Genomic DNA, 26,533 nt, shown 5'->3' on the forward strand with positions numbered 1-26,533 from the left:
TGTGCTATTGTGCACTTCAATTTCTTGTTTTATCGATTGCATGGTTGTTGGAAGTTAAAATGGGGGAGCATTTGCCAAGTGATTATTATGGGGGGATCACTAGACACTAGTAAAATGATTAAAATGGGGGGATCACTGTAGATGTGTAGAGATGTCTGATCATCGCCTCATTGGCTATATTGCCGTCTCATCCCCTATACTAGAGTCGAAATCTGAGGTCCTGATTTCTGTTCAAATATTGACTTCGAATTCAAGTGTAAAAAGAAAGGATGCCTGATTGCGTATGCATTTATTTTCTAGGTTGTGTTATGCTAAGTTGTAGCTGGCTGCTGCCCAAACTTGTTGGTGTCCAAAGGTTTTCTCAGAAACCTTTAACAACCAAAGCAGGCCATTTAGTCAATTAATGGATGTGAAATAGACGTTTGGAACTCTGCTTGGCTGCCTGGTATGTCCTTGGTGATTGTACCAACACCTCTACCACTTAGCAATATGAATTTGAAAGTCTGCGACTTGATTGACCATAGTAACAGTTCCTGGTGTGTTGACATGGTGCATGCAAACTTCAATGTGGCTGATCAGGCACTTGTGCTTGCAATCCCGTTATCAGTCCAGAAGCCAAGGGATGAAATGTATTGGTGGCCCTCTAAGTCCGGTGAATTTAGTGTCAAGTCTGGTTATTGGCTGTCAAAACAAAGTCTTATGTCGCTGCAGGATCAGAATGGTGATGATATTTGGAGAACAATTTGGTGTTTAAAGGGTCCCCCAAAGCTCTGCCACTTTCTTTGGAGAGCTTGTGAGGGGTTCTAAGCTGTGAAGGAGAGGCTCGTCTTTCGTCATATTCTGAATGACAAGAGGTGCAGAGGAAGAGTCGATACTGCATACCTTGTTCTGGTGCTCTGCGGCTACAGAAATTTGGGCGGCTAGCAGTTTTGGAGATCTTATTTCACAGCCCCCCTCACCTGTTTCTCTGAGCTTTTCCTGTGGATGGCTACAAAAATGTCCAGAGATGATTTGTTGGGGTTTGCTGCGTTGGTCTGGGCTGCTTGGTGGTGCCGTAACATGGTGATCTTCGAACAGGTTTCTCCTAACCCTGTTTCTGTTGCTACTGGTCTGTGCAAATTGGTTCATGAGTATGGGGTGTATGCTGCAAGGGTGTTTGTTCTGCCTAGCTCCACTAACAGGCCATCTGCGAGCTCATGGAAGCGTCCTACAGCAAGTATGGTGAAGGTTTATTGTGATGCTCACATTGGTAGGGTGACTGGACTTGGGGTTGTCATAAGGGATGAGTGGGGGAAGGTTCTGTGTGCTGCTGTTAGACAGGAACCTGCTGGATGCCCTGTGGACATGGCTGAAGCAGCAGCCTGTCGCTTTGGGATTCAGCTGGCTGCTCGGTTGGGTTTCTCAGATATTCATATGGAATGCGATGCGCTTAATGTTGCTGCAGGGGTTAAGAATAAGGCAGTCTTTTAATAGCTTTGTTATTTCTCATGTCAAGTGGGTACCTTAGCTCACCTCGTTACGAGGTGGGACGCTAGAGGTTGTAACGAATATGTTTGTTTTAAAAAAAAAAAAAGTCAATTGAATCCATTAATGTGATGGTTATGAAAATCAATTGAAAAAAAAAAGATATATACAGCGCTTCAAGTTACATATAATAATAAAAAATTAAAAGTGCAAATTTAATTAAACTATTAGTTACATTGATATTAATTTATGAATATGCTAAGTCTGCATTAATAATTTCATGTCACGGAAAGTTTAATTTTCCTTAAATGTAGATTGACGGGATTTGTTGTAGCATTTTTTTACAGTATGTTATTTTATTAATAATTTAAGGGATTTGTTAAACATCGCCCACAAATTACTACATAAAGCCCACAAAATTCACTTGGTTTCCCAAAATTGCCCTTGACCTTAAAAAAAAAAAACACTCACACTCTCATCACTCACACTCTCATCACTCACACTCTCATCACTCACACTCTCATTGCTCATCTTCTTTCAACCTCTCTAAAAAAAAAAAAATTCAAAATAACGGCAATGTCGAGGCGGCAAGGCAAGGAAGTGGCGGCGGAGGGAAGGATGTCCCAAGGTGGAAAGGTATATTTTGTTTAAAAAAAAAAAAAAAAAAGGGGAAAACCGCCGTGAACGCGGTGGGGCGCCCTGGCTGGACGCCCAGCCGGCGGTGGTGGCGCCAGATGCAGACGCCGCCACCAGTTGGCTGGCGCCAGATGCAGACGCCGCCACCAGTTGGCTGGCGCCTGGGCTGGACGCCACCGCCACGGTTGTGGCGTTTAGTCTAAGCGCCGCAGCCGTGGCTGTGGCGTCCAGCCCAAACGCCAGCCAACTGGTGGCGGCGTCTGCATCTGGCGCCACCACCGCCGGCTGGGCGTCCAGCCAGGGCGCCCCCCCCCCATTTTTTTTTTATTTTTTTTTTAATTTTTTTAAAAAATTGTTTTGAATTTTTTTTTTTTTTTTTTTTTTTTTTTTTTTTTTTTTTGTAATATAATTTTGAATTGTTTTTATATTTTGTTGTTTATTTTTATAAATTTTTTCAATTTCGTTGTATTTTTTCTACGTTTATATTTTGTTTACTATTATTTGTTTGTTTTTAGTGTATTTGATTTGCGATGATGATTATTTATCGTATAAATTTTTGTATGTTTATATATTTTAAAATTTTGTGTAGGGTCGTCATGGTGGGGGGAAGAATATAGAGCTTCTTAGTAGAAGTTATTCAGTGGAGAGGTCGGGGCATATACATGTCAGATCCCGTGGTATTTCGGCCTCAGTTCGTAGAGAACGGATCCACCGTCGGGATGAGGATGACGATGACGATGCTGAGGAGGGTGACCAGGAGGAGGAGCAGGAGGAGGGCGCAGATGAGGATGAGGATGTGGACGATGGCAGTGGACCGTATGATGATTACGGTCCATTCAGTCAGAGGGTTGATGACATGTACGAGACGCATATGGTGGAGGTGCGTAAGGGTAGGGGTGGTAGGTTTGTTAGTAGATCTGGCACATCATCTGCGTCCACTGTCTCTGGGGCAAGCAGGAAACGGTCGAGGGCGGGTAATGATTCTTGGGTTGTTAGGAGTGAGGTGCCCGGTGGGCCTGTTGACGGGAGTGTGATTCCTAGCTTTCTAGGACACATAGCTGCCCGTATTTGGGAGGACCAGGAGAGGCCTTCAGTTACGGGGTTGTTGAAATGTCATACCCGGGAAAAGACTTGTAGTTTTTTGCGTACATGGGCTGAGGCCTGGCCGGCGGAGAGCGAGATGTTCGAGCGACTGGAGGGCACTGGGGTGAAGCACGTTCCTGCCACCATGCACGATAAGATTGACAGTACGCTGATCACGGCTTTCATTGAGCGATGGCAGCCGAATACAAACTCTTTTCACCTTCCGTTCGGTGAGATGACGATCATGTTACATGACGTCGAGGCCATTCTGGGGATTCGTGTTGAGGGTAAACGACTTTGTGCTGTGGCTGATGCGGATCAGGCAGATTCGCTGGCGGAGTTGTTGGCGGTGGACAGGGCTGCACTGTACACCGAGGCGCTAGGTGTTTGGGAACACGGAGGTGTGAAGATCGCATCTGTGTTGCAGCGGTGTTTGTACCCGAGTGCACGTAGGACGCCCGACGCACAGCTGAGTGCTTATGTTTTTCTACTCCTCGGATGTACCTTGTTTCCGGATAAGAGCGGCGGAAACAAGCTCAGGCCACGCAGTTGTTGATGTGCCATGTGCACAATAAGTGGTTCGATTCGGGAAACAGCTCTGCTATGGGGGCAAAGAGACCTCCCTCACAGTCGCTGACGATGGCTGCTGGATGAACATTAAGCCCGATGTAGTTTCTCAGCTTCTCCAAAACCCAATAATAACTTGGAGCCGTCTCATCCCTGATGATTGCATGACCAATCAGAAAGTTCTGGTTCGTTGGAGCCATCCCAACCATCTCAACCAGAGGGAACTTGTACTTGTTTGTCTTGTACGTTGAGTCGATCAAAATCACAAATGGCCAAGACTTGATCATATCAGCACAATCAGGATGCACAAGGAAAAGATGAGTCACCTCCGCTGTATCTTCATCAGAATCAAACCAGAACAGGTAACCACGTGATTGTGCCTGGTGTAGCAGCTGCTGTATAGGGTTCCTTCCCTCTGACCGTTCAAACCTGAGTTGTTGTCTGACGTTGTAGATGTGTCTTCGGTTTGGATGGTCTTCTGGAAATTTCTCTAACACAGATGCTAATATTTTAGCAGGCTTCACTTGAGCATCACTCATTTCTTTCACAACTAGTTTCGCAGCAGGACTTAAGCCGCTCAGTTGTCGATGACCCTCTTCATATACTATCATCTCATGGTTGTGATACCCCCATTTAGAGTAACCTATCACTTCCCAACCGTCACGACTCCGTAGTTGTCGAACCTTTACTCTGAACTCACACCCACAACCTTTCCGCTTTGTGTCAAACCGAGTGGCTGTACGAAAATCTCTTTCTTCTCTTTTGCGATAACGGTCACATCTCAAAATGCGATCCATTCTACCATCCCGTTGAGATTTATGAGTTGCTACTACCAAGCAAAATCCAGCTGCAATTGCAACCTGTTTTGCCCAATCAATCGCCTGTTGAGCTTCTTCGAATGGACCATCATGTCCAAATATCTCACTGTAATCATTTCCGTCTCCACCATATTCCTGCATCAATTATATATTACAATAAATACATTTAACGGATAATACATTTAATTTCTATATTTCCACATAATTAACACAAAAAAAAAACATAATTATATATAATCAAACTTAATTTTTATAAAAACCCAATTCGAATTTTCAAACTAAATTTAAAAATATACCATTTCGAATTTTCAAATTTAATTTTAAAAAAACCTATTTCGAATTTTCAAATTTAATTTACAAAAAACCCATTTCGAATTTTTTTAAAAAATCATTTTCGATTTTTTATTTTCACAAAAAAATTAAATAAAAAACAACAAAATCAAAAAGGAAAAAATAAAAATTAATTATTAAAGGTGGCGTCTGCCAGGGCTGCCACACCCACTGGACTGGCGCCTGGCAGGGCCGCCTCACCCAGTGGAGTGGCGTCTGCCCAGGACGCCAGTCTGGTGGTCTGGGCGTCTGGGCTGGACGCCACTCTGGTGGTCTGGGCGTCTAGCTTGGACGCCACTCTGGTGGTTCTGGCGTCCGGCTTGGACGTCCAGGCTACGGTTTGGGCGTCCACCCTAGGCGCCGTAGCCACTACGACGGTAAACCGTGAATTTTAGCGGTCACTTACCTCGTTTTCCGTCGACGACGACGTACCTCCGGCGTCCCCCGCATCTCCGGCCTGCCATCCGGTCTCCCCCGACGAGCCAATACGGCTCCACATTTTTTACACCGAGATTATCTCAATTTTAGCAAAAGGGCATAATGGTCAAATCATAACATATTTGTGGGCTTTATATGGTAAATTGCGGGCGATGTTTAGCGTTTCACTAATTTAATTACTGGTCAAAATGAGGTGACAATGTACAAAATGGAGAAAAAAGTAGTTGTAAGAGAATGACTTAATCTTCAACTGAAGTACTTGAACAAAAAAGATTAATACAAAATGGGATAACCATGAGTCACAATGAATTGCCTAATTGAATTATGAAATCTCCTATATTTACAGTTTCATAAATCGATACAGTACAACAATCAACAAACACAAATGACGTGTCTGTATCGGTTGCATGCCTCATAAAATTTCAGATTTGACAACGGCAAAACTAATTTATCATCTTCAACCTAGAAGAAACCGAGTTACCAAATCAAGTAAGCACTTTCCGGAGTTCATCTACAAGTTGTGCTCGACTCGATGAATCCACCTGAAATTCAAAATGAAAATATTAGTCTTACATTCTGATATCAAATAAAAAATATAAATATTGAAAAGAATTTGCAGTACCTTTTGAAGTAGGGCAGCAAGACCTTGAGGCAAAGCTTTCAGGTCTGAAGCCGAGTTGCTGATATTTGACAGCTGAAGCAATACCTTCTGAACACGCAATTCTGTAAGCTTTTCTTCATAGTTAGCAGAATCATTCTTCCACTTAAAGAAAGCCTCATCATCATCCCAAGCATTGGAATCGTCTCTAGAAGTATTAGCAGACTCAGAGAACCATTTTTTGATCAATTCAATGGCAGATTTATGGGGCAACCCTTCACCTGCTGCAGTTCGTACAGACTTGATCAGTGATTCCTCCATTACTCTTCTGTATAATCTCTTATAGAAGAATGAACGGGACATTTTCCAATCTAACACTTCCTTAACAACTCCTTTTGCAGCCATCCTTAGTGAAGTATCATGCAATTCAGCAAACTTCGTGGCTATTTGAGTATAAACAGGCAACAGTTGCTTCTCTCGAGCTGTGATTTGCTGTTGGAAAAGTTCGATATCAGCATAAGAATTGGTTTCCTTGGCTTCAATCAGTTTTTCCTTGAGACCAATAAGTTGTTGGTCGAGCCTTCCCATACACTCAATCAATTCGTTGGTTCTAAACTTGATCTCAATCATTCCTTCAGGCTCGAGTACATTTCCTTTAGCTGTTCGGTCAGCATACATTTCAATATGGTCTGAATTAATTCGACTATCCACAACAACCCATGCCCCTCCACGAAGCTCTCCCATCATGGGAATATAAACAAAAACAGGTTGATTGTAAGTCCTAAGGTTTTCAACAATTGTAGATCCAGCCTGAAGAATCCCTTCGAACAGGTCCCTTTGCCCACCTGAGAAGCCTCTCCAGTTAGCTAAAATGAAAAGTGGAAGTTCTTCCCGGTTGAAATCCAACAAGGCTTGTGCTGTCTTGGTAGCAGAATCTGGAAACCATACTTGCCCTGCTTGTGGTACCACTCTCTCATGAGAATCAAGTTGACCAGGATCTGCTGGGATAATTTGCATAACAGTCTGTGTCTCAACAGCAACTATGCCAACTGGAATCCCTCCAAGTTTGGCCCTTCCTGTGACAACTGTTCTTGCCCACCCTTCTAAAGTTTCAACAAAACTATCTTTGTCGAAAATACCACCAAGCCATTTACCTTTAGCATCAAGTATACCAGATATAGCACCACGAGGATCACAGGAGTTTTCAGGCAGATACTCAACCTGCCTTTCTGGAGGGTCTAAAGAGCGTGATATCGGAAGTTCACCACCTAAATAGGCTGGAACATAGCTGAGCCACTTCACAATAGCTGATATGCCTTCAAGATCATCAGAAACTGTAAGATGCACTACCCCATTAGTGCCCATAATCTTTGGACCACCAAGTTGCATTTGTGAACTGTATACCTCCCGCCCAAGTAGTTTATTTAATGCAGAAAAGCCAGTAAGAATTATGGGCTGATCAAGCCTCTGTATACAACGCATCCCAAGGCGAGCAAGATAGGCACCAATACCAACTGTTCTGCTGGTAACAAAAGTTAGAGTAAAGGTTTCCTTGTAAGCCCTTGAGTAGGCACTAGCTATAGCTCCACTTCCTGACAAGTTCTCAACACCTAGTCCGTCCTCATTACCTACAACAGTGTCAATAACCCATCGAGTTTCACCATCTTTAAGTTTTAACTCATGGGCTATAACTGATGACCCTATACGACCATAATCTTCAGGAGTTAAGTACACATACTGGAACCCACGCTCAGGGTTTGACTCATCAGACCAACCAACTTTGAAGCAGCTTTTTACCTCGTCAGCAACACCAAGTCGAGCCCCTGAATTCGCAGCCAAATAAATCAGAGGAAGTTTCTTAGCACAAGCAAGATTTGTTACTGCAAGGAAGAAAGCATCTTCTCTCGGTCCGAAAGATCCAGCCCTGAAGGTAATATCATTTGCTACGACCAATATTGTCCTTCCATTGGGGAATTCAGGAGTTGACATTTCCAAGCTCCAGGCCACCATACCAACATCATTAAGACCAGGGTTGCGATCCTTAGGAACAACAGGAGTTCCCCAGGTTCCTTTTGGATCAGCAAAAACTAGCTCTGTTGCTTTTATAAGTACTTTTTCAGAAGGTTTTTCCCCATCTGGCGCTTGAGATGCCCATGATTGCTCTAAGGCAGTCAAGAAAGCCTGAAAACAATAGCGCGAATAATGTAAGTCCATTAACATGCAACAAAAAATAAATGAGTGCTGCCATGAGCTATGGTAGCCTGGTCACTAATTTGATACAAGTCATACAACTCTCTGAGACTTGCATTTTGATCAAAAAGAATGAAGAAATGGTCAAGAACAGGTTTTAGGAGGGAGGGGATCAAAGTGATGGAAAATTGAAATTCCATACCAATGGGAAATCATAGCAATAAGTTGTGCTGCTTTTCATGGCCTGAAGTCGTTTACGGGCGATAACCCCTAGGGATTCATAGGATGCATTCACTGGTACTCCATGAAGGGGACCATGAGCAGACACAGAATGGTAGACCATTTCATGTAGGCTGTTATCCTCCAACTCGCGGTAAACCTGGACATCATTGATGCAATAACATTCATTAAATTCAAGACTATTCATGAGGTACATGGTAATATTGTATTTAACCACAAATGTAAGAAACTACTAATTATTATTCATGATCAGCACCAATATAGAAGCAAGCACCAACTAGACTTGGAAACATGCTACTGTAGTTTTGGAATTCTACGCATACCAACCATATTCGAGTATTATGTTTTTACTGTGAAACAACTAGTTACATTAATGTTTATCTAAAATTGGTCAAAGCAGATAATATATAACTTAACTTTGAAGGACAGAAGTTCAGCACAATTGCCATACTTTAATTTAAAGTGATAAAAGCACAAATTGGCAGCATTGTTTGGTAATAGATTCTAAGAAATGAATTCGACATCAGGTAACAATATCATTTCTGTCCATAAATTTTTTTCAGTTAGGTTTGGCAGTTAAAGCATGCATATTAAAGGATTTAGTAGGTGGGTAGGGTTTTGGTAGACGGTGGAGAGATAAAAATGAAATAAAGCAGATGGAGGAGAGTATATGAGTACAGTGTCCACATTACACAGGTTGAGTGAGAAGCTTCCTTTTTAAGTAACTGGCAGATATTATTTTGTTGGACATCACGAAAGCAATACAAATAGATTTTTATGGACAGAATAAGTACATAGCCACTGAACTATACTGCTCATCCTGCAACTTAAGGTTTAAAAAAAGGCATATAAATTGACAATTGTCACAAATTTTGATATACAATAAGCCACTGTACATTATGTACGGTCTCTAACGCACCCTTAGACAACAAATTTCACGTATACATTTCACTGCACCAAAAAAATTAATGATTTGCCAAGAGTTAGAGCTCAAAATTTGCAGCTTTCATCAACTAGCAATCCCATGAAAGTGTAATGAAAATTTTGGCTTCACGCTGATTTTAAAACTATACCTTTGACACACACACACACACACACACACATATATAAAATAAAAATAAAAAAACTTACTTGTACAGAGCAGGTCTGACCAGTCACATTAGTAACTGCGACTCTCCAAGAACCATTGGCTTGGCCAGAAGATGATATCCAAAGCTTCACTTCCCACTCACAAACATTTAATCTATGCATTCTTACACCAGCCAAACTGTGAATTTCACGAGCAAGCTCTTCCAAAAGGTTCTGAACAGCCACCTCTTCATGTTGGTCGTCGATGTTCAACTCCCTGGAAACAAATAGTTGATATAACTCTCCTTTAAGAGTAAGTTGCATCAATTACCACAAAATCAGAAAAAAGGAGAAATGGTGCAATAGATACCTGTGATATGGCACAAGATCATGTATTTGTTGCTCTCTAACTATGTACAGGTACATATGAGCATGATCAGGTTTCAAGGTAACATTATGTGCATTAAGTTCTAACTCTTCCATTGCAGTTGTTAAAGACCTCAGGATGCTTCTTGATGTAAAAGAGATGGGCCTTTGTGTTCGAAGAGTTCCTAGTTCGACTCCTGAGAACTCAGAGATGGGCTGTCTGACAAGCGTTCTCAAAAACATCCTCCGGATGGATGGCTTGTCCATGACGGTATACAGATGCCATTGGCGATCCCGGGAAGGAGTATATTTGATATTTTCATATCCCTTAAGCTTGTCCTGAATTCATTAAAATTAGAGGAAATCAACAATGGCTCAATTATATCATTTAGGTAGTATAACATTATGAAGATATTAGTAAGACCTAGATTGAAATAAAAGAGAATAGAACAAAGAGCATAAGAAAGACGACTCAAAACCTCATACCAGTTCAAGATAAATAGATAGAGGAGGTTCCAAATGACGTAGTAATGGTTCCTCACTGTAGTAATTTTTTTCTGCTGACCAATAAAATGAATGCCTCATTGGGGTTCTCCCTTCATCTCTCTGTATAATGCAACTAACCACCCCAACACCAACAGCACGGAGATCAGAACTGACTTCTTTATCTCTCAGAATTTTGGCCAACTTATCGATTCTCTCTTGAGCCTGATCTTCATCACCACTGCACAAATAACACAATTCAAAAGCTATTTATATAAGATACAAAATATTCATGCAAATCCACTCAACCACAAGACCAAGAAATCCATTGAGCTGAAACTGGGAATTTTCTTAACAAGAACGGATAAAAAAGTCAAGTACAGCGCTTAAATGAAGGAATTAAAGCATGGTGCACCATTAAGGGAAATTTCCTAACAAGCGCAGATAAAAGAGTCAAGTACAGCGCATAAATGAAGGAATTAAAGCATGGTGCACCATTAACATTAGTTGAAAAGTGTAAGTATAGAGTTTTTCTACCTATCCTGCAACAAGCTCATTTGGTTATTCACCCCCACAAGTGAAATGTGCAACATGTTGCCATGGCTGCCTGGTTCTAAAGAGGCACTGGATAGTGTTTTCTCAGAATTCTGAGTTGTTTCTTTCAGTGCAGCAGTAATCACCGATGGCAGAAACTGCAGAGATTTAATAACAACCATGGCCCCCCACTTTCTCTCACTGTGTTTCTCAACAATTGGTTGATTAGAGGATAGATCATCAGAGACGGTTGTTCTTTCAATCTGCTCCTCCATGAACTCCCAAGAAGCAATGAGGCCAGATCTATGCCACTGCATCCTCACACTTCCCTTGACAAGATAAGGCTAAGAAAAAAAAAAAGAAGAAGAAGAAGAAAAGATAAAGAGTTAAATAATTTAAAATTCATTGATAAATAGTAGTTGACTTTAAAATATTGAACTCTGGATTCACCTGATAAAGCCTCCGGACATAGGTTTCAACAACCCGCCTCTGTAGTGTATGATCACTGTGATCAAATAAGCCCACAAGGGCATCTTCAACAGCAAGCGGAGTACTCACAAGAGCTTCCATACGCTCATTTATAGCACTTTTTCTTTTTGGAGTATCCATGTTTTCACCATCTTCTGTAAACATTTCTAATTCAGAAAGGTTTCTAGCAATGTTAGAACGAAGCTCACTCAATTTGGTTTGTTCAAGCAATTGACTAGCCTTGAGAGCCAACTGCAATCATGGGAGGATTATGAATTAGTTGTTTGAGACTTCAACTACCACAGCAGCATAAATCATTATATAAGCGAAACTAACTTGAGAGCTCATCTCTGTATATTAGAAAATACATATCTGTGGCATAATGAGACAAGATAAGCACAAGTTGTGGGATCACCAACCTCAGAATACATTGTATGGTTCAGTTGTGAGAAACGAATAAGTTTCTCCCTGTATGCAGCAGGATTTGGGTAAACTAGTTGTTCCATGAGTCGTAGGACAAGTTTATTTTTATTTTTAACACCCTGAAAATCATAAAATATGGGATGTATGATGAACAAGTCTGGAGCAGAATCTACGAAAAGTAAGTATAACAAATCAACAAACCTAAAGTCACATTTTTTGAAGTTTTCAGCGTACCTGATGTGATAGTACGATATCCACAATTTTCAAGAGATCCTTTTTATAATGAAGGCGGAGACGTTCAATGACATCAGCCTGGACAGAGTAACACCAAAGTCACAAAGTAGCTAAGGCTGGACACAGTGTACATAATTTACAACAGACCATTAATTTAAGTACAAGCTCTATCATTTTCTTATGCAAAAAGAAATCAATTGTTTCTTCATCGAATGGCAACACAACTGATAGTGACAGAAACCAGGGAACAGGTTTGAAACTAAATTAGCACACAATAGATTAATGATTATTAGCAAATTCACAGTGTGGCACCAAACCCAAGCACTCAATCCTTAGTATAAAAAATTAGTATACATGCACTATAGATCAACGAACCTGGATATTGTCGCTGAACAATTCTTCAACGGACAAATACTCTTCAAACAGAGACTGAACAATAACACGAGCATGACTCTCTCTTCCACCTTCATAAGACTTTACAAGACTCATTAGAGGCTCGATAAGCCGTTCTTGAGCGCCTCTCTCTTTCTCAGGGCATGAGTTTAAATGGGCCTGTGAAGAATTCATACTACTTACGTGAGTAACTCTCAGGGTGATAATTTACAAAAGGGAATCAAAGGTAGGTGCTAACCTCTAGAACACCTTTCAGTAACTTAGCAGGAAATTCAACATTATGAGAATTGGTGATTCCTTCAAATTCTCTATACTTTGATTCCAACTGAAAGATAAAAAGAAAGGGAATGAGTGAAGATATAAAAGTATAGCAGACAGATACAGATTGCAAATTATTTCTCAAGCATGACTATAAAAGTAGAATGTAGAAACACACTTCATTTCTCAGATCTTTGGGAAGCCTGGTTGTCAGAACAGATAAGCATTCTTGCCATTGTAGGAAAGGAAGTTCAGGACTATCAAGGCAGACCAGCAAGCTCTGGACGACCTGAGAAATTACGTAACAAACAGGTAAGAATGGTTCCTCATAGGAAAGCAACAAACACAAAATATTACTTTTTAAGGACCTGCAACAGCCCCTTTAGAGGCCATCTCATCAAAAATTGGAATCACAATCAGTAATGTAACTATATAATTAAGTTCAAGGAAAATTAATTCATGAACAGAATACTTACTTCATCTATCTTGTGTTCATAACCTGCAAGAATCATCCGAACTGCATTTAAACTTGCAGCACATCTCTGATGAACTTTTCCTGATATTGCAGTTGGAGGTCCCAGGGTAGGAAAGCTACCACGGAAAGGTTCAGCTTTCCTTACAGCAGAAGGATCATCTAGCTCTAGTCTTGCTATAAGCTCACCAGCCTATACAACAAATCACATACATAAATTCAATTTTAAGATTATTTTCTTATTTAGTATATATACAATTTAAATGATGCTCACCTGCATAGCTTGACCTTCCGACATATGAAACTGTATTACACCAGATGCAGGGGAAAGCAAAGGCATACACATCTTCATAACTTCAACCTCGGCAAATGGTGTATCTGCATCTACATGGCTTTTATCTGGTACCAAATACCGCATCAGCTTACAAGGTGTCTCCGCGATTAACTTTGAAGGATCATGATCATTCTTAAAATAGAGAAGGTAAAAGGTTAATACCAGGCCAGATATGATAAAGATTTCGAGCTAAGATGCAGAGAGAGAGAGAGAGAGAGAATGTACCTGAAGCAAACAAGTTCTTCCATCAATAAGAAGACGAGTTCCTGCTGCTTCTTCTTCAGCATATATTACGTGACTGTTCCCATCCAACTGCGTGACATTTTAAGATAAAAACATTCAAGAGATTTAATATCAGCATATAGAGCTGAACAGCAATTGTTCCATATTAATGGGTGTAGGCGTGTAGCAATTAAAGTAAAAGAAACTCCTTCCAGGTCCAGCACCTTTGTAACGTAAACCTTATGGACAAGATGGTCTACTTATAACAAGCTAGGGCATTGGTGTTGGCATGATTATTTACATGCTATATGGTATAGCTTCAGGAATCCATGTCTTTCTCAAAAAAAGTGTCTAGTTTATGTTATAAAATTGCAAAGTATAATGAGCATGATGCATAGGGCTGACCTATAATTAAAAGGGCTGATGATAACCTAAATAATGACCAGATATTTATTGCAAAAGTTTTCAGCTTATATGGATTGAATTAAATGCCTCACTCTCTCACTTGATTATCATCCGTTTGTTATTTGTCATTGAAACTAGACAGAAGGTTGTGATTAAATACAGGGTCATATACATGTAGCATTAATATATATTATAGATACTGAACTACTGAAGTCTTATATATTAATGATGCAACTCTTACCTGCATCAAGAGACCACCATCTCTTAATGTATGTATTTCTGCCTCAATCTCAGACTCATTCAATTTCAATCTGTAGCTTCCTGGGCCACCCCTCACCATTTCAATCTGAGAAACAGCAACCATGTTATGGTAAATTACAGCGTCCAATAGTGCAAAATTTATAAACTAAAATTGTCATGAAGGTAGAATATCCTGAAACATACAGTGTATTTGCTCCCCTCAATATTTAGAGCAACTTCAGAGTGGACCAGTGAGATATGCTGCAATGCCCACAGCAGAATTAGTATGAGATACTGAAAGAAACAATGACACCAAAAATTATGTAAACCTCGACATTCTCTGGTGTATTAAGTACCTTTGGAGGAATTTGCCCCTTCTCAAGATAGCCGATATACTCTGAAACGGTGGCTGCACTACTAGCAGAAGCTTTCTGGAGAAAGACAGCAGGGAAAGGGAAATATCACTATTATTGCTAAGTCCAATGACTATGAACCATGTAGCTTTTCGAAGTAAGCAATGAGATAAGTGTTGTACATACATAGAGTGCTCCTCCCACAACAGATATGTACCAGGGGGGCCTTTCGGCTCTGACCCTCATTGCAATTCTGCTATCCAACCAACCTGTATGAAATTTGTTATCTCTGTAATCTGAAGACTGGAGAGAAGGAAAAAATATTAGGGTAAAAACTTCCGCAGCTTTTGGTGGCTTTAATGGATGGTGGAAACAGGGAATGAATATAAAATAAAATCTCATTAAGGCTCACATTTAACAGGTCAATGGTATAATCAACATTAGTGCGAATTTCTCCTCGGATTTGAATTTCTTTCAGGCCAAGAACCATATTTGCTATGGCCAAGCCTCTTGATTCACCAAATGCAAAGACATGGCCTGCAAAGAAGTTGATTAATTTTAAACTTTGTAAACTATAAACCAAGTTACCTTGAAACAAGAAAACTATAACCAAGTCACAACATAATCAGAGCCAGGAGAGATTTTATTTATTATAAAAAAATCCTCAGTAGAAGAGCCGACTGCATCAAACATGCTTTACAAGTATACACATTATAGCATATATCTGAATCTGACATACATGTATGAAATATCTACTATCTACTGTGACACATTATGAGGAACCTTTTCTACTCCTTGCATGTTGCTTAGTACATACCCCTACCCAGTTGTGATGAAAACATAGTATATTAGAATTTCCTCCAATCCATAAATGAATCCACCAAAGCATTTGTTTATTAGATAGTTTCACAATGTGTTAATCTAACAGATTTGTTGTATATATGAAACTAAGATGTAATATATTGTTATTTAAAAGCACATCACAAATAAAAGGCAATTAAAGATCTAATTCTCGTCAATTCTCATTATTATATTAACCTCCAAAGTATATTTGGGTGAACATTAAAAGTTATATTCTGCGTCTTAAGTTGGACTTTTGACTTACCAAATTGAGAATCTGAAAACTCATGGATGCCTCCTCCAGACTGCAATAGTAAATTTTGATCATCATCAAGCTCATAAAATGAGCCAATCAAAAGGATGACATTAAAAGTTGAGAAGAAAAGGTACCTTAACAGAGAAGTAGGCCCACACATTTGGTTTACTTTTGAAACTCAGCTCCTAATGAAGACACCCATGATATTAGATATCTTCAATACTATTACAAAGCAAGCAAGATAACAGATTGGGAAAGTACAATAAAAAAAAAAAAAAAAAACAAAACAAAACAAAAAACCAGGATAGTCTAACCTGTACTTTCCCACTAGTAGGCTTGAACCCATCATCTGGGTCCTCACTTGTCACACGTACAGCAACACAGTGACCTTTTGGTTTCACAGACTGGGCCTTGTCCATATCAAAATGCTTAGCTTCACTTGAAGTAATTCTCCAAGTATCATAACCCCCACCATGTTCCACCCCATAGAATCGCCTAATTTCTATTTTGATATTGCACGAGCAAGTCAGCTCAGAAACGAGTACAAAAGAGTACATATGTTAGATAAGTAAGGAGCAGGTCATTTTACCAGGAATTTTCCAAAGAGGAATACCCATGCCCACAGCGACCTGAGCAGCTGGAAGATTTATTTCAGCAATCCACTCAGTAACAGGGTGCTCCACCTGTGTTGAGCGAATACAAGAAAGGAAAATGAATTCATCAGAACTACAGAAAATAGTAGTTTAGCTATGAATAAGGAGCATACAAAGTATCATAGATAGTTCATACTTGTATTATTTAGAATTTGGGACATAGTAGCCTATTATTCTATATACAATTTTGAATATGAAGGTGCAATTGTATATAGCTTTACACGGCAGGATTCACATAAATTTAAAGACAATAATGGATGTTGATTTGTCTGAAATAAAAAAATGCAAAGCAATTAAAAAAAAATGCCATGCAAACAGGACATTGTGGAACATAAAAAAAATAATAAGGCCAGATGATATCAGGTTGCCATTTTGGATCCTGCTAGCCCTCATCATATCTACATTTTTTTTTAATTCATGATTTCACATCATAATTACTAATGAGAAGTTCAGGATGCTCCGTACCTGTAGTCGAGGATTCAGCTCAAGGAAGAAAAACTCGCCAGTTTCCATACTGTACAAATATTCAACAGTTGCTGCTCCTACATAACCTACAGTTTTAGCCAACCTTCTAGCTGCCTCCTCGAGTTCCTTTACTGTTTCTGGTGGAGCTACAGTTATTGGGCCCTCCTCGATAATCTGATCAATTGATATGACGGACAGATAGATTCAAAACCAAGCTTAAGCTAATCCATAAGATGTATATACATTTTTACAAAAAGAACACAAGTCCTTTTTAGATAAGCTTAAGCTAATAAGCTGTACTTGGAACATGCTAAGTTAGAAGTTAAAGATTTAAAGTTTATCGACAAATCAACTAGAGAGTTAGGGACAAACCTTTTGGTGCCTCCTTTGAACACTGCAATCACGACTATGTAATGCAGCGACATTGCCATAGTGATCACACAATAACTGTACTTCTAAGTGCCGACTCTGCAAGGCATAAATAATGCCTTCTTAGACAAAAATATATAGACAACCATTTTCATGAAAAGAAGTATGTATAGCTCATCCTGATAGAAGATTACTGTATCAATGTTGTAGGAATCTAACCTGTGAAGCCACCTTCATGATGAATATGGGTGAGCCAGGAACTTCACCCTGCACTTGCTTGAACAATGCCCTTACTTCATCATCATTGTGAACCTGAAAAGGAAAACAAAACCCACGAGTTTATGAAATGTTGGGAAAAGGTTATTTGACCACATCATCCCTAATATCTAACGCACCTTTCTTATTCCTTTCCCTCCGCCACCCCAAGAAGCCTTAATCATAGCTGGATAACCAACAACTTGACAGCTAGCAACTGCTTCCTCTGTAGTAAAAACACAGGCTGCCTTGTATATATCCTCAGGAATTGATACAATGCAGTCTTGTTTGGCAACTCTCACCTAAAGGACAGATACATAAATAATGTAATTAGCAAACTCCTAGCAGTAAGCAGAATTGTGAAGGCTACAAGAAAAAAATGTGCATACGTGAGAACCACTCCATGGAAGAGTAGGAACGTCAGCAGATTGAGCAATCAATGATGAACCAATTTTATCTCCAAGAGCCGCCATAGATACTGCTGGGGGTCCAAGAAATATAATCCCCTTAGCCATAAGTGCATCTGGCAACTCAGGGATCTCAGATGCGTGTCCCCAACCAGGCCAAACCGCATCAACATGTGTCATTTCTGCCATCTGAAAGAAAAGAGAACAAAAACAAATTAAGTCCCACCCAAAAAAATTTACCATCTTTGTCTTCAGATCATAGTTTCAAAAACAATTTTTACACTTAACAAACACGCAGGTGTAATGTAAACTAAACCAAAATGGACTATGGTTTTCTCGTAAATCTTGGCTAATATCTATTTTTAATCAACCCAATTACATAGGAAAATAACCAAAGAGGACAATGCTACCACAGCAAGATTCACGGTACCTCTACAATAAGCTGCACATTGGCATAGTTATTGTTGTTAGTCCCACCAGGGACTTCAACAAACTGGTCAGCCATTCGAATATGCTCCGCATTAATTCTCATGTCTTCTGGAGTAGCCATAGCAACTAATGTTATAGCCTTCTCCGTTCCAAAAGTCTCGTAAGCCCATGTCCGGACACTTCTTATAAATTTGACAGCTGCCATTCCATTGTTTGCAATCAAAATACTATGAATTGGATTCTTTCCATCAAGGGCATAACAAAACTCATCCACAATGGGATTTGTAGAATTCCTCTGTACAACTCTTCCATTCCTATTTGCAATTGTTGTCAATAATGTCGCCATCCTCGGATCTTCCTTGTTATCTTCCTTCTTTACAGGTTCACCCCCCTCTTGGTGTTGCCCAAAAACCCGGCCACTGCGCCTACGACTGATAATCAAACCAATAACAAAATCTCATCAATTACTGATCAAAATGCTTATAAACATCCCATTTTTTCACTACAAACTAAAACTCCCACTTATTACGTACAAGTACAATCTAATCTAATACATGGACTACACAAAATTCGCGGTGTAATTATATTTTATTTTTTTCCTTCCAAATACAAATCAAACCATACAAAAACCTAGTATATCATGAACCAAATCATCAATTCAATTAAATTAAGCTTCTAAATATATGAATATATGATCATTCACTACAACTATCAACAATTCGCCTGCAAAACTGGGTAATCATAAAATCCCACAATAACAAAGAAAATTAACAACAAAAACAATAGTTAAAATTACATACCAATTAAATAAAAGGCAGGAGTTGTATGAATGCTTATATTCAAAATTGATTTAAATAGAATCATACAAGTTTAAATTTATACAAGTCAAGTAAAATTCAAGAGTCAACAATTGAACATAGAAAAAAATTGTATGACAATCAAATGATGTACTTGTATAATTTAGACTACAAATATAAAAAACTTAAGTAAGATGAAGTCAGTCAACTAAAGCCAGCCACCAATATCAATCACATTTTTCTAGTAAATTCACACTCTTCTTCATACAAGTTAGCTCAACTACACACTACCAAATTCGAACCAACAAACTCGAATCAAAAAAGACTCGAGTTTAGTAAAAACGTACCCGTGTAATAATAGATGGGGTGGACTACATGAACCAAGTTCGTTGTTTGGGCAACTACTCCTAGGAAACTAAATTGGCATGTGGGGTGATTTTATATTCTTGAATCAAAACTAAGATCATATAATATAATGTGAGTTATAAAATGTAATATTTTGTGTGTTTTTGTGCACTATTTATTAATATTAATATTTAATAATATAAATAAAATATATAAGAAATAAGAAAGAGAAGAAAATCATTGAATTGAAGAAGAGTTAGGGGGGAAGAAGGGGGTTGGTTTGGTTTGAGGCGCAGGATGCCTTCTCTTCATTAACGACTCAATTAATTTGGGGTCTGTTGCACGTGGCAACTGCCCACCTTTCAGCTACCATTATTCCTCCTTTCTTTTATGCTGCAACTACCCCTTTCATTGTCATCGACCCGTTAAAATTCCTTACTCCTTTCGTCTTTAAAAGTTCATATTATAATATTATTAAATTAAGTTATAATTGTATCATATATAAATTTACGTTAGGAAGAACTTCAAAAGACAAGTGAAGTAAGTTTTACCCCATTGTAAGAGTTTTTATTCATGTAGTTGTATAAAATGTGCATCTTAATAGATCGGAAGTGTAGATTTCATTTACACAAATAAATTTAGAAAATTACATTATTTTTACAATTGATTTATTATTTTGATGATAGATTGGTGAAAACAATAAATTATGAAAGTGACATATTTAATTATGTCGCGATGTCACATTGTAAATTTGTTTGATTTATGAAGGAACTTATACAAGCACAACAACTTATAAACAAAACAAAAATAAAAAAAAATAAAAAAATACATCTATGGCTAAAACATTTACTTCAAAGAAATCAAATCCTATTTCAACAAATCAACGCATTATACGTTGAAAAGTAGAATAAAACAACGAATGCTATTTTCAATTATGTCATTTTCACTATGTAAATCATGTTCGTTTTTAGAAGAAGCATTTACTAGTGCAACAAATCATACACAAAAACAAATATGGAATCAATCAATAAAATTAGCACATTTAAAAGAAATCAAATTCCCTTGTCTCACTTTTATTTGTAACAATGTAACACGCATATAGCATCGGTATACTCGTAACAAATAGAATAATAAACACAAACGTATCAATAATCAATAGACGTGACGATTAAAAGTTATTCCGTACCTCTTTTTTAGTTGAAAATTCATAATTCCTCTACTGCATTGTGACAATATGGGGTAATGTGAGGTTTTTGTTAATGGAAGGTATTTTCTTAATGGAAGATTAACAAGATCACAATGTTGAGAAATAGGTGACATCACCAAACCCTCAAAAATATTCCTATAATTTTTTTTTAATCGAACTAAATTGAACGATTAGTGAGTATTAAAGTATATATATAAGTCAAGAACAGGGAAATTAGAGTGAATAAAAATGTAATTAATTACAGTAATTATAGTGGAGGTGTAACAAATCACTGAAGTTTAGGGCCATGTTTTTAAAGGGGGGGGGGGGGGTATGTCAGCTTGATTTTTGTAGAACATTAAGCTATTTTTCCCTTGAATACGGCTACATCACTGACTAATTCTTCTTTTTTTTTTAACTTTTAAAACCCTAATTTATTTTGAAAAAAAAATAATTATTTGTATTTATTATTATTATTATTATTATTATTACGTATTATTATTATTATTATTATTTATCATACATATTATACATATTATTATTATTATTATTATTATTATTATTATTATTATGTAGTTTTCTTTTTAAATTTATATATTGTAATGTACTCGTAACAAAATCAATAAATTAAATTCTAAAAAATTGGAAACAACGAACGTTTTGACAGACCTATAAATATAATAACAAATCGTCTTTATAAGAATCAATAAAAAAAAAAATTAAAAAAAAATATTTATTTATTTATTTCTTTGGTGTGTAAGGTGAATGACCTAGCTAGAATATTGCCTTTTTTCTTTGGTGTGTAAGGTGAATGACCTAGCTAAAATATTGCTAAGAATGCTAAATATATTTAAGGGTTGTTTGGTATAGTAATTTTAGATGTAGGAAACGGATTCAATTAAGGGGACGCTTGGAATGGGGGTAATAAATTAAAGGGGTAATAAAAGTCAAACTAGGTAAATTATAGAGGTATTCAAGGTGTTTATGAATGAATTAAGGTTGTAGTGACATAAGGAAAAGAGAGGGGTGGAGGAATCATTACCCTCAAAATGAGGGTAATAGGTTACCCACCCTCCCCCAAGTGTAACTTATTACCCCCAAAATAAGGGTAATAGTTCCCTTTCTTCACCTATCACCACACCATCACTATATAAATCTTCTTACAATCACATCATCACTAGCTCCTCCTCTCCTATGTTTACTTTAATTTTGCTTGTTTTGACTTTTATTACCCCTTAATTTAATACTTCCAATCCAAGCGCCCCATAAGTGTTTCCATTTCTAGTTGTTTGGTATGGGTTAAAAGTAACAAATAACGTTTTGTTACCCTTGATAAACTAATGGAAACAAAATACATTTCCTTAATCATAATCTACTCAAATTATTTCCATTCCACGAGGATACTAAACATATAGTAAAAGTAACGTTTATCATTAACCTTTCCCTTACTTATTTGAATCCTTTCCGTTTCATTTACAATGTTTAAACAAAACACACCCTTAAGTCAATCTTCCCCAGTAATTAGATTTTTACCCTATGCAGAGTATATGTAATCTTTAGAATAAAAAGTTCTAAAAAAAATCAGCATTTATTCAGTCACTTAAAATAATATTTCTATCTCCTGTCAAAAAAAAAAAAAATTAAAAATATTTCTATCTCAATCCATACGAGTGATACGACTCAATTTCATAATCAGACTATATCAACTTTAATCATTATTCAGAAAAGTCATAGTAGAAATTATAATCTCATAATTTAATGATGATATGAGTAAAGATTAACCAAAAAGAACACATTTTTCTTAAATTATTTGACTTTGACTTTTGCATATTTCACTTAGTACGTACATTTCTACTATTATTGTACAAGCAACTTATGATCTTATTGTGTGGACGTAAATTTAATTTGAGGTGGAAATCTATGCTTTTTATATTATTAAAATTAAAAAGTAGCTTATCAAAAAAAATATTATTAAAAAGTATTCCTAAAAACGTTTATGCGTCACGTAAATCTGCACTAACATTATGTCACAATGTCACATCATCATTTAATTAGTATTGCGCTATGTTACCACGAGCATTGCAACATTATTCTATGTCATTATTAACGAGAAAAAAGCATCTCACGAGTTTCAAACAAATCTCGTGGATATACGATCACATTTCTTACCATTTTAGTCAATATTAATTTATGTCCTCTATATAAATATAAACATATACTTCGTATATCTTTAAGTACTCGTAAGCACTAAAAAGGATAACAAAAAATAATTTTATAGCCTAAAAAAAATGAATAAAGTGAAATAACCTCAACAATTCCAAGGCAATGGAGAATTATGTTATTCTCTTTAAATCCTCTTTTATGTTAACCTTACTCCTTATGTTTTAAAATAACAACCCGGTGCAACACTCAAGCTACACATTAGTTTGTTTATATAAGAAGTAAATAGACAATTATATTCACGCCTAACAAGTTCGCCATTAAAGCCTTAAGTTTTATTTTGATGTACAAAGTACCAATAATAATATATTTTCCCACTTCACTTCTTTAGTTATCAATAACTTTGATTCTGAACTTCGGTATCAAAAATTGTATATGATGTTAACAAGACCTTATTTAACGAGAAAATTCAAGTTGATCTATTGGATTGATGAAATACGTTTATCAATTAGGTTAAGAGTACATGTCATGAATTATTAGGGTGTATTATAGTAAATTTGACTGGTTGAGTTGGACAAATTGTCACATCTGCCTCCATTGAAGTCATGGTATAATGGCGTTTAAACTTTCGTCCTCATTGAAGCTCCCTCCTCCATTTACATTTCCTCCTTCTTCCTCATTATTCCTTCCCTAATCTCCACTATTTCCAACATTTTCGACACCATCTTCAAAAATTAAACTCAATGGTAACTTCAATGGAGGACATGGTCACCCCTATCATTTAGGGTTGACCATGCCCTTAATTTCACCCATTTTTCATAGGGTTTTCGTTTAACTTGGCGGTGAAGCCATCGAAGGTGGTGGTGACGTCGGTGGAAGGTGGAGACGAGGAAGATGGTGTTGAGAGAAGGTAGACACGATGAAAATGGTGTTTGAAAGGGTGGTGTCGATGGAAGGTATGGGTGGGTGAAGATCGGGGAAGGAAGAAGGAACGAGGAAGCTTCAATCGCAAATGAATTTCTTCAGTTAAGTAACTTGAAGTGTGTGTGTGCACAAAATTCAACAATACGAATATGATGTGGCCCAAAATACTTTTTCTAAAAATAACAAGAGAGCCACCAGTAAACAAAAAGTATTTGTCTAGAAGATCAATGGAGGCTCTCTCTTATTTAACTATGTTATTCCTACCATGTTGCTGGGGAGAATCACCAAGCAAAGCTTGGTCTAGTGGTAAGGTTTGCATCTCCCATGAGGTTGTGGGATCAAACTCCACTAGAGGCACTTTGGGGTGGGGTTATCCTTCCCCCCACTCCTAAAGTGCCTAACCCGCTAACCCAGACCGAGATGACCTGTGAGATGTTCCGGCCCGTAGGGCCCTTCTCCTACTAATAAAAAAAAAAAAAAAAAAAAAAAGGTTGTTGAAGAGAATTAGTGGTCAAATTTTAAGCTCTTAACTAAAGATACAGAGAATGGATACATGGTACATCAGTAGTATAGTTAGACCATAAAAACCAAATATACCAGATTAATTTGCGAAAAAAAAAAAGAAAAAGAAAAATGTTCCCTATTTTAAAGAGGAGAACGAAGTATTCTTTAATTGGAAATTGTAAATTTAAGTCTTCTATTTTCTAAATAGAATTTATAAATCAAAATAAATAAACAAGTACCAATACAGAGTAAGATCAGTGGACAGTGGTTGAACCAAAAATTGTTGGTCAAATGAAGCCAATATGCACTACAAGAATCACATTTCCGTCACTCTTACCATTACATTACAATTTTTTTTTTTTTTTGAATAATACCATTACAATACATAAGAATAAATTCATGATGCAATGATGTGATCTAGGGGATAAATAAAAATATATAAATTATACTTGTAATTAGAAAATTTATAGTTAGTTAAACTAACTTAAAAAAAAAAAAAAAAAAAAACTGCCTCAAAAAAAAAAAAAAAAAAAAAAAAAAAAAAGCTGAGGAGCCAATCCAGCCACGACTCCCACCACGAGGCCCATAAGGCCATGATAAGTGCCAAAAGATAACAGCGCGAGGATTAAATGCTGTTGGACTTCAAAGAAATAACGTGTACTCTATGGACCATGGTCAATCACTCAATCTGTTACTCATATTTTTCATTTTTCTTGTCACATACTTTTATTAAAGTTTAATATTTAGAGTTGTATTCATATATGTGTAACATACAAACATTAGTCCTTTTTTAGTACATCATAGACAAAGTTATTAATTTCCACAACTTAACATTAAAGCATTTAAATTTTGAAACGTATATATATAGATCATCAACACGACAACATTTCTATCTTATTTCCGAGTACACCTAAAGGGTTAAAGGTGTGTTTGATTCAAGGATTTTGGGATTAATTAATGAACTTTATTCATATTCATTTACAGAATTGAGCAAAGCTAATAAAATGAACACGAAAACTTTTATGGGTACACCAAGCTCTAGATACACCCGAGAACAACTAAGAATTTATATGAATAGAGAGATCGAGTAAAAACATACCGTTAATATAATCCAAAATGCAGAACTGAGAGATTGAATCAGTTCTAAGATCAAAACGCTGATTCAAAAAATGCAAGATAGTTCACACCATTTGATTGAGTTTGAATTTAGAGTTGTAACATAAAGCTTTATATTTGGGCGAAAAGAATGGGGGGTTTGGTTTGGTTTGATATGAGACAAAGGATTGGAGTTGAAATACATTTCTCAAAGTACAAATAAAACGGACTATTTATTATTGGTCACCGCTTTTACGTGGCATAAGCAACTTCCCACCTCTCAGCTACCGCTCTTCTTTATTTTTCAAACTAATTTCATTAATAAACAATCAATATTTTGAAAATGATTTATATAAAATTGAATATTACCTCGGTTAAGTGTTATGTGTAACTTTTGCCATTTTGGGATGATCAGAGTTATAGGCAACTCTCTGTTTTCTTTCTATTTTTAGTAAACAAAACCCTGGAAATTACATATTTACCCTTACTTAAAAATTTTGATTTTCTTAATTTTACCCTTATCTTATTTTAATCACAATAACCTTTTTAATCTAATCTAAAATCATTAACCTAATTCTACCCACCCCATTTATTCATCTCTTTCTTCAACCTCTCTTCATCTCTGTCACCCTCTTCATCTCTTTCACCTTCACCCTCTTTATCTCTTTCAACCTCTTCATCCCTCCTCCCTCACGAGTCACGACCACCGCCCTCCCACCACCATTCTCTCTCCTCCTTCACGACCACCTTCCATCCCACCACCGTCTTTCTCCTCCCTATGACCACGACCCTTAGCTCCCACCACCACGAACAATGCTGTCTCTCTCTTCGAATTTTCACAAGGATCTGCTTTGGGCTTGGAACTTGGTTCTCGAATTTCAACCGGATTGATGATGTGCTTTCTCTTTCTTCGACCGTTGGATGATGTGCGATTAACGATCCATATCATTTTTTTCGTATTTTTTTTGGATCTGCTATTGTCGATTAACGATCCATATCGTTTTTTTTCGATTTTGTACTTTTTTTCATTTTTTTTTGGTGATTTATGTTCGAATTTTCTGGGTTTTTTTCGATTTTCTGAGTTTTGATTTCGATTTTTTGAGTTTTGAATTTCTAGGTTTTGATTTCGTATTTCTGGGTTTTGATTCTGGGTTTTGATTTTCAAGGTTTTGATTTCGATTTTCTGGGTATTGATTTCGATTTTCTGAGTTGCTGTTCTTCGTCTGATTTT

The 26,533-nt window shown here is 37.3% G+C and overlaps 1 protein-coding gene across 3 annotated transcripts; it reads right to left on the minus strand.

Moving 5' to 3' along the window:
- Window positions 1–5,560: 5,560 nt before the first annotated feature.
- LOC110696502 (acetyl-CoA carboxylase 1-like) lies at window positions 5,561–25,505 on the minus strand. 3 transcript variants are annotated; one of them, XM_021873801.1, is made up of 32 exons: window positions 25,307–25,505; window positions 18,293–18,722; window positions 17,845–18,051; window positions 17,596–17,757; window positions 17,420–17,512; window positions 17,204–17,299; window positions 16,832–17,005; window positions 16,303–16,396; window positions 16,028–16,215; window positions 15,848–15,898; window positions 15,723–15,762; window positions 15,030–15,154; window positions 14,804–14,920; window positions 14,621–14,695; window positions 14,469–14,525; window positions 14,266–14,370; window positions 13,623–13,709; window positions 13,338–13,529; window positions 13,068–13,256; window positions 12,770–12,880; window positions 12,572–12,658; window positions 12,316–12,492; window positions 11,941–12,018; window positions 11,703–11,825; window positions 11,266–11,535; window positions 10,819–11,159; window positions 10,285–10,522; window positions 9,803–10,137; window positions 9,496–9,709; window positions 8,327–8,503; window positions 5,959–8,115; window positions 5,561–5,878 (listed from the first exon to the last, which is right to left on the minus strand). In XM_021873801.1, exons 2-32 carry the CDS (start codon window positions 18,635–18,637, stop codon window positions 5,822–5,824), a joined length of 6,762 nt encoding a protein of 2,253 aa, XP_021729493.1. In that variant the 5' UTR covers window positions 18,638–18,722; window positions 25,307–25,505; the 3' UTR covers window positions 5,561–5,821. The 3 variants fall into 3 exon arrangements, with proteins under 3 accessions (XP_021729493.1, XP_021729495.1, XP_021729494.1); XM_021873803.1 differs by lacking the exon at window positions 25,307–25,505 and adding an exon at window positions 19,436–19,593; XM_021873802.1 differs by lacking the exon at window positions 25,307–25,505 and adding an exon at window positions 19,092–19,225.
- Between the last annotated feature and the right edge of the window lie 1,028 nt (window positions 25,506–26,533).

The sequence above is a fragment of the Chenopodium quinoa genome, unplaced genomic scaffold (genome assembly GCF_001683475.1).
Source record: "Chenopodium quinoa cultivar QQ74 unplaced genomic scaffold, ASM168347v1, whole genome shotgun sequence".
Taxonomy (NCBI): domain Eukaryota; kingdom Viridiplantae; phylum Streptophyta; class Magnoliopsida; order Caryophyllales; family Amaranthaceae; genus Chenopodium; species Chenopodium quinoa.